Here is an 8,994-nt window from a genome sequence, read left to right as displayed (position 1 = left end):
GTAGCTCGTGACTCATCCTCCGTCTGTTCCCTTCATCCCGCTGGCCTGGGAAAACTCTGCTTGCTGTCTCCATGTATACAAGTTCTTTGGTCTGCCTTCTGTGAACACCAGCAGCCATCATTCCCTTTTCTCTCAACTCCTGCACTGAGCTTCAAGCTGCCCATCTTCCTTTATCTCTCGCTAAGCTGTCCCAGCTCTCTCCTGAGGACACTTTATCTATACCACCCTGGTAGTCTGATGGTATATATTATAGCCATTTACAACTGGCTGATACACCTTTGACTGTTTCACCTCACATTAATAAGGCTCTGGTGATCAGCAGCCTCCTGCCTCATCTCTTATACAGGGGTCAAAAATGGTCTTTACCATTAAAGGACCGAACCTTCCATAATCTGTTTATAGTTACATATATGTAGGAGTTTGTTACTACTTGATGACAAAAAAAAAAGTTGTATGGAAACATAATTCAAGGGATGGCTTGTAATGGTTTTCTAAAATATTTATACCGTACAATTTTATTAGATTCTTACCCCTTTTCTTACATATCCAGTGCACTAAAGTTAAAAAAAGTAATTTGTGAAGTTATTTAATAGAAAAAAACCGCCATGCTCAGAAATATAGGTTGGCTAGTGTGTAATAACGTTTTCCAACACATTGATGCAATTATCATAAACTTAAAGTTAATGCATTATAAAATATGTAGGAGCGAGTGCTGATTCGTGGAAGCTGCCATGTTGCCCCACAATCTATAACAGGATGACAGACTTGGATGTTGCTGTTCTACTTAATTACCAGCCACATATGTACTATGCCTTCTAGGTTACCTTTAGTTTTAGGATTAGAAATAGCTTTTTCAAACCAAAAGCCAACATTATATTAGCCAATGTTAGGACTGAGTGCCCTAAAAATCTCACTTTCCCTCTGATAAACAGCTGTTGCTGTCATTAGGCAGAAGTGAGCTTCACTGACTCATCGACACATATTGGACTCTTTTCACAAAGTTTTACAGTAAACAGACATGGATGCCCAACTGAGGTAAACAGCGGACTGACAGCCTTCACTCACTACAGGTGAACAGTGGCAAGAGTTGTTGTCCCACAGCAGCCTCCGTACTGTAGATAGGTTTACGCACTTCAGTTGTGAGGATTAAGAAAAGAGAATTCAGTATCCTGCAGTTTGCAATCTGCTGGTGGTGAGATTGTACACACTGTACCTTTTAAGGAGTTTTCAATTGTTGGGCAACAATTGGGAGTCCCTGTCACGATCATGTCCCTGTCACGATCCGAAACATGACAGAAGACTATGACCATTACATGGACCCAGCAGACAGTGAGCTGTATGAGCGTCAGGAGGCAGCCATCGCCCAGCTGGAGGAGGAGCTCCGCTGGAAGCCGTGGCGCGCTCCGGATTTTGAGCACATATTCCGTGGAACTCGGCTGGCTTTTGGAGGTCCCCGAAGTTGCCAAAAGCCTCCGCCTGCTGCCCCGCTCACACCCAAGCCTCGGCCGCTTCAGGTGGGAGTGCTCCGTTTTTCTTCGGATGCTCACGCTCTAGCCTCTGCATTGCCGTCCCGCACGTCAGAGGCTCAGCAGTATGCCCCGTCAGCTTCCTCACCTCAGAGGAAGCGACGCTCACGCCGCCGTCACTTTTCACCTGCTGAGCAACTCCCACTGGTGAGTTATAATGACTGCTTTTCACACATCCCACCTGAAACCATAACTGAAAAGGACAATAAACTCACTCCAGACACTGTTGGAGTCTCCCTTTTGGATGATGACATAGACTGGGAAAAGCCTTTTCGTCTTGCTCCCTCTGAACAGGGAGAAGCCAAAGATAATAAGCACTCGCCAAAGGCTGTTAAAGGGAAGACTGTGAGCAATCGTAGCAGGTCTAACACACACAGTTCAAGTTCTGTCAGTTCTGGTTTTGTCAAGTCTGGTCCAGTCATCCCCAAGTCAGTTCACTCTAAGACTGTTAACCCAAGGACTTTAAAAACTGCTAAAACAAAGACTGTAAAACATGGTGGAAGAGATGCAAAATTCATTTTTGATAGGTCTGTTTTTGTTGACCCAGTATATATTAACTCAGAGCCTGCCCGTTTTAAGACTGTTTTTTCTGAGCCACCTCCTCTGCCCCCTTGTGTTACTGCTCCCAGGGCAGCTCGGACCCAGCATACCCCTGCACCCGTATCAGTTCCTCGGGTGAGGGAGGCTGAGGTCCAGCTCGTCTGTGCTCCGGTTCCCAGGCCGGCTGAGGCTCTGCCAGTCCCTGCACCCGTACCAGCTCCTCGGGTGGGGACAGCAGCTGCCCAGCTGTCGCCGCTACCTGTCCCGGTTCCCAGGGTGAGGCCAGCTGGGACACAGCCCACCTCTGCACCCGTGCCTACTCCTCGGGTGGGAGCGGCTCGTGTCCGGCGGGTGTCTGCACCCATTCCTGTGTCTGCTGGAGGCTCAGGCGAGCCTATCCAGCCCCTGTCCTTATGTTCTGGAGTCTCAGAGTTAAGTCAGCAACCATCATCACCACCATCACTACTGCATGCATTTCAGTCCATAGCTCAGTCATTAGCTCTGTTAGCAGCTCAGTCCATAGTTCAATTTCCTGTGTTTCCGTTAGCTCAGCCCTTTGCCCACTGGGCAGTTCAGCCATCTCCCCAGTGTTCAGCTCCGCCATTTGTTCCACCACCCGCTCAGTCTTCTGTTCAGCCAGTAGTCTCTGTCCCTACTGGTCCTGCTTCGGCGTCAGCTGGAGGGCCCGAGGAGCCCGTCCAGCCTCATGCCTCGTCAGCTGGAGGGCCCGAGGAGCCCGTCCAGCCTCATGCCTCGTCAGCTGGAGGGCCCGAGGAGCCCGTCCAGCCTCATGCCTCGTCAGCTGGAGGGCCCGAGGAGCCCGTCCAGCCTCATGCCTCGTCAGCTGGAGGGCCCGAGGAGCCCGTCCAGCCTCATGCCACGTCAGCTGGAAGGCCCGAGGAGCCCGTCCAGCCTCATGCCACGTCAGCTGGAGGGCCCAAGGAGCCCGTCCAGCCTCATGCCACGTCAGCTGGAGGGCCCGAGGAGCCCGTCCAGCCTCATGCCACGTCAGCTGGAGGGCCCGAGGAGCCCGTCCAGCCTCCTGCAGTGCCACCTCCTGCAGTGCCACCACCTGCAGTGCCACCACCTGCAGCTTCCGCGCCTGTTCCCGCCTCGCCTCAGCCTGAGGACGACACATCACCTGTTTCTGCCTCACCTCAGCCTGAGACCGACTCCGCACCTGCTGGCCCTGCCACGCCTCAGCCAGAGGACGACGCCATGCCAGCTGGAGGTTCAGCCGAGCCTGTCCAGCATCCTGCCACATCTGCTGCAGCACCACCAGCTGCGGCTTCCACACCTGCAGCGCCACCACTATCTGGTCCTGCCACGCCTGGTCCTGCCATGACCCAGCCAGAGGTCGTCGCCACGCCTCTGCTCGTCTCACCTGCCAAGCCACGTCCACGTCCAGCATGGCTGTTTCCGGGGCCTGTCAAAACAGCCTGTCCATGGAAACCAACCAAACCACCCGAGGGGTCACGTCCACATCCACACTACCGTCGACCACCTGCCAAGCCTACGTGCAGACCCACGTCGCCGCCGGTCGCCAGCCAAGCCGCCCGACAGGTCTCGTCCACGTCGCCGCCGGTCGCCAGCCAAGCCGCCCGACAGGTCTCGTCCACGTCGCCGCCGGTCGCCAGCCAAGCCGCCCGACAGGTCTCGTCCACGTCGCCGCCGGTCGCCAGCCAAGCCGCCCGACAGGTCTCGTCCACGTCGCCGCCGGCCGCCAGCCAAGCCGCCCGAGTGTGGCCGGCCATGCCTGCTTCACCACTGCCACCTTCCACGGGGTCGGCCCCCGGACCTGTTCCCACGCCGCCGCCTGTCTATCTCCGGTGATTCGGTGCCTTTCTTAGACTTTTGTTTCGCACTGTTTTCATGAACTCCGGGTTTTTGTTTTTGGACTTTTGCTCTGGCTTTGGTCAGTCTCCGGCCCTCCGTCCTGGACCCCCGCCGCCCGCCCTGGGTGGGTTGTTTTTGGTTTGGTTTTGTTTTGCCGGCTTTGGGCGTCTGGAATCCGCCCTTGAAGGGGGGGCTCTGTCACGATCATGGGTCTTATGACCCAGTGTTTTGAGTTTTAGTTCATTTTGATGTTTTTAGTTTAGGTTTAAGCTCATTAGATTTCTATGTTCATTTGCTTATTATATTCCTCTTGTGTTTTCAACCCTTGTGTTAAGTCTCCTTTATCCTTCATGTGTTTCATGTCTGTTTCTTATGTTGTCAAGTCCATGTAGTCATGTCAGTGTTTCATTGTTTCCTATTTTATTTTGAAAGAGGTCCTGTGCTTTGGTGCTCTGTTTTGCTCTTTCCCTGTGGGCGTCATTATGTTCATGTTATGTCTACTTTGCCTTTCTGTCCCATGTTTCAGCTCCCTATGTTCTGTCTCAGTTGCTGTTAAGTTTACATGTTTTGAGTTCAGTCAGTGTGTTTCCTGTTTTACTTTGAAGGTCCACGTCTCATGTGAGTGTTTCTAGTTTTGCTTCCCTTGTCTCGTCCAGCCTGATTTCTCCCAGCTGTGCTCTCCTTCTGTGTCTCATTCCCTCGTTATCCCTCTGTGTATTTAAGCCCTGTGTTTCTCTTTGTCAGTGTCGTAGTCTCCCTCATGGCTGTGTTTCCCTGTGCGTTAGTTATCCATGTCCCAGTTTAGTTTAGTTATATTTTTTGTGCCCTTCTGCAATAAAGCAGCTTTTTGAGTTTATTTTTGTTGTCGTGAGTTTTGCGTTTGGGTCCTTCTCCTGCCTGGACACAGCCGAAACATGACAGTCCCACTAAATATGTTTGTTGGTTTGTGGTATTTTGCTCTTCTGAGCAACATGCCTCCTCTTTGTCTGCTTAGTTTAGTTATAGTTTCATAAGTAGAAAGGTACTAAAAAAGCTGTGTACAGTAACGTGTCACCAGCTAGCATCTCCACACTGATTTTCAGCTCCCTGAGCTTTGGTGTTTTCATCCCTGACACTGATTAAGGTAATTGGGGAGCTGCTGAGTATGCACCTCACACCCTGTATGTTTGAGACCTCCGGATATTGCGGTGAACCTCAACACAGCTTAGCCTCGCCACCTTTTCTCAGTGAAAGCCAACGAGCGTTTTAGCTGAAGAAAAAGGAAGGAGCCAGCCTGCAGCCGTAGTCTTATTTAAAGAAGTATCTTCAGCAAGGAGCATTGCAGCAGGTGGTACAATCCCCTGTGGACTACTCAAGGCAACATCCTGGAAGAGTCCAGATGCTTTATTAGTATCCTGAAACATCACGGGCTTAGCCCAGCCCAGAAATCTTTAAATTTTCACCCAATAATTAAAAAATTTTCTCAACAAACTCCCTCATCACCTCCTGTTCCCATCTCCTTTCTATAGTCCTGGTCAATCAAACAAACAAAGACGCAAAAAAAGCTAAACTAGATGACAAATCTTACTTATTGATTGTTTTGTTTTGTTTGTTTCTAGAAGTTATTTGAAGACACTGGCCAGTAACAGATTATATAAAAGGGGGGCAGCACGGTGGCACAGTGGTTAGCACTGTTGCTGCACAGCAAGAAGGTCCTGAGTTCAATTCCAACATCAGGCCGGGGTCTTTCTGTGTGGAGTTTGCATGTTCTCCCCGTGTTTGCGTGGGTTTCCTCCGGGTTCCGGCTTCCTCCCACCGTCCAAAGACATGCAGCTTGTGGGGATAGGTTAATTGGATAATCCAAATTGCCACTAGGCGTGAATGTGCGAGTGAATGGGAGTGTGAATGGTTGTCTGTCCCTGTGTGTTGGCCCTGTGACAGACTGGCGACCTGTCCAGGGTGTACCCCGCCTCTCGCCCCATGACAGCTGGGATAGGCTCCAGCGCCCCCTGCGACCCTGAAAAGGATAAGCGGAAGCGAATGGATGGATGGAATGGATAAAAGCATTTTTTCCTTTTTTTGCTATTTAATTCACCTACAGCAGGGTAATATCTATTATATCTGTCGTCATAACCTCATCCTCTCTTATTGTACAATTGTGTTCAAGTTTTTATCCTTTGGAAAACATTCAATTGCTGGATCATTTGAAAAGATACCAATGATTCACACATGTGCTTCAGTGAAACCAAATTATCACTTGAGGACCTGCAAATGAAATTCTACAAAGGGCAGTTTAAGGACACGCCACTTAAGCCTTATTCCACATTAACATCACAGTGAGTGCCACAGTGGTTCTCAGCCTGTGTGCTGTGCCCACTGGGGAATGGATGTTTTTTCTATTGATTCACACAGTTATAATCCTATGTAAAGGTGCACTTTGGAGATACGTATTTCATAGATTGTGTTTACTTGATCAAAAACATCTGAGACCCACCGAGCTAGCTAACTCACCAGCTCTTTTCTCACCAGCCTTCCTGCAGCTGAGACTGCGATAGCCGATTATCCAGTTCTGACTCATCTGCTGCTACAGCAACAACAGGCAGTTCTTCCTCCACCTTCACTTCTCTGCCCACACCTTGTCGCATTCATGCTTTTTTTTAAAACACAATTTTCTTATATAGCCTCGCTGCTGTCATATACCAACAGTAAGTCCTGTAATCCATGTGCTCCTTTCTTTCTTCTTCTTTCTCGCATATACTGTAATTTAAGTGAACCTGAACCAAAGTCCTCAAAAGGGAAAAAGTTTCTCATTAAAGTAACAAAAGTTCAAAATGTTTTTTGTTAACTAAATTTGTTTTTTCTACTTTAATGCATAACAGGCATAGCTGATTATATACCTTCTTAAAACCCTGGATGACATGCCTGAGAAATGTTTATTCCCAAGGCATCAACTCGGGGTGAAAACTTGCTTTCAGCTTCCTGTATCGCCCAGCCCCTCACTCACCAAGCTATTTGAAAGGCCAGCTGGAAGAAACCAAACTTGCAGTAACCTTGATAAACGTTTTTTATCCTGAAACTTTGAAAGTGCTGATATTTCCCATTAAAATATGTGGTTATTGACAGGATAGGGCTTAGTTGCCTTGTTAAGTTTGTGGATAATTTGAATCCAACCAAAGTCAAACTGCTATTTTCCTTCCTGTTTTCCAGTAAAAAATGTCAGTGTGTTACTGCTTTTAAATATATATCAGAAATAGTCTGTCAAATGCACATTTTTCGCTGTGCTAACAAAGGAACACTTAAACAAGGTAGTGTACCATGGTTTAAAAGAAATAAATAACAAGTTTAGTTAACAGAGCTCTTGTGGAATAAAAACTGTCTGATTTTAAACAGACTGACATTGACATCTGCAGCTGCATCTTGATCATGCAGCCTGCAGACTGGTGTTAGTCCTATACATTGCTCCTGCTGGTGTTCCTTTTAGCACGACAAGGAAGACGAGGGCAGGCAAGAAGAAGACAAATTACTTTTAAGCCCTCCATTTACATGGGCAGTAGACCACTGACACAATAACCAATGGCTTCTGTGTGTGTGTGCATGTGTGGCCCATGGTATGGAATTCACAAAGCAAGTATGTGTACTTTTGCAGAAAAATACTGTAACAAACTTTTATGGCGTGTTACTTAATCTTTCAAAATCTACACAGAAATAAAAAAAAACACTGTTAGACAATATCACTGTAAACTCAGTCGCCACGAAAAGGTATTAAACAAAGTCCAGAAACAACAACCAATGTTTACAGTGATTGTGTCATTAGCCTCCATCCATTATATAATGTTAAAATTAATTCAATAATAAAATTCAACAAATCACCCATTTTCATTTGCTCTGTTATTTCATAACTCTGCTCCAGGGTGGAAGAGGCATCACCACATCATTGTGGATTAATTGTAGAGGAGGATCAGACCAGTGAGAGCTGGAATCCTTTTTTTTTTTTTTTAACAATTATTGGTTGAATAGAAGAACCAGACTTAAACATTTTGAATTGCTACTCCATGATTTATTCATGACATATTTTCAGCCTGTAATTAGGGATTCGTGTGCTCGGCCAAACCTTTGTTAAAAAAGTAAAGTAGTTCTGCCGACTTTAAAAATGAGAAATGGTCTCTTCATAGTTCATGTAGTGAAGTGAAAATTAAGGGCACGGAGGTTTAGGTGCAGTCCAATATTCACTGACCTTTTAGTTCTGTTTTGGTCTTCACCAGAGAAAAATATCAGGGCCTGTAGATGGTGGACTTCGCTTCAGCTATTCTGCTGTTCCACACAAGCGGTCTCGGCTTCTCAGGTCTGAAGAATTAGCTTGTAGAGTTCAAAAAGTCAACAAATAAATCAAAATACAAAGAAAAAAAGAAAACATTAAAACTCCACAGAGCTTCAATATTAAAGGGCTTTTCACTGCAGACAATTTGGTAGCAGATAAGGAAAGATGCAGGACTTTCAGAGATCACTTTAGTTCCTATAGAATGGATGCTCCACAGTTCACTCACTGATCACTCAACATTTTTGACGCTACTTGTCATCTCACATAATACAGCACAATATGCCAAGGACTATAGGGACTATGCCTTTATTCATCCAGTGTGGAACTTGTGAGAGCACTTTACAGCGGATACAAGCATCCAGTCTCAATTTTTTTTTAACATTTAGAAACAGTGAAGAGAAAAGAGCTGAAGTGTCTGTTCTATGAGCAAAAGTAAGTCAGTGTAGTATTTAATTTAATATTTCGTGAAAAGATTAAACAAGTTCCTGGTTATTACTTTCCATATTTGAAAACCAAACTTTCACCCACTACAACACATCCTGTAATCAATTGGAACCTTTCTCATTTTAATAATGTTGAACAAAAAAAAATCTGGGAGTAGAGCAAAGCTTGCACATAAATCTGATCCTTCTGTCAAGATATGACATTTAGTTTGTGAGTATTTTTAAAAGGCAGGAAAAAAACAACTAAGCTCATCCAGATACAACAAATGAGTCACAAAACACATGGTTGAGAACCACTCAAAGCAAGAGGCGTGCACAGTTTAACTGATTTTTCTTTTCACTTTCAAGTTTG

General features: G+C 46.5%; 1 protein-coding gene across 1 annotated transcript; it reads left to right on the top strand.

The window, feature by feature from the left end:
- The first annotated feature begins 1,289 nt into the window (after positions 1 to 1,289).
- Positions 1,290 to 3,899, top strand: LOC146505110 (uncharacterized). Its single transcript, XM_085183619.1, has 3 exons — positions 1,290 to 1,673; positions 1,821 to 1,954; positions 2,156 to 3,899. The coding sequence occupies exons 1-3, from the start codon at positions 1,290 to 1,292 to the stop codon at positions 3,897 to 3,899; spliced, it is 2,262 nt and encodes a 753-aa protein (XP_085039745.1).
- The last annotated feature ends 5,095 nt before the right edge of the window (positions 3,900 to 8,994 follow it).

This window comes from Neolamprologus multifasciatus, chromosome 13, assembly GCF_963576455.1.
Source record: "Neolamprologus multifasciatus chromosome 13, fNeoMul1.2, whole genome shotgun sequence".
NCBI classification, from domain to species: Eukaryota; Metazoa; Chordata; class Actinopteri; order Cichliformes; family Cichlidae; genus Neolamprologus; species Neolamprologus multifasciatus.
This window is presented reverse-complemented; position numbering and strand designations above follow the sequence as displayed.

Coding starts and splice junctions, on each gene's coding strand:
- LOC146505110 (XM_085183619.1), top strand. CDS start 1,290: ATGACAGAAGACTATGACCATTACATGGACCCAGCAGACAGTGAGCTG. Junction 1,674..1,820: donor CTGCTGAGCAACTCCCACTG/GTGAGTTATAAT, acceptor CCCTCTGAACAG/GGAGAAGCCAAAGATAATAA. Junction 1,955..2,155: donor TCTGGTCCAGTCATCCCCAA/GTCAGTTCACTC, acceptor TACTGCTCCCAG/GGCAGCTCGGACCCAGCATA.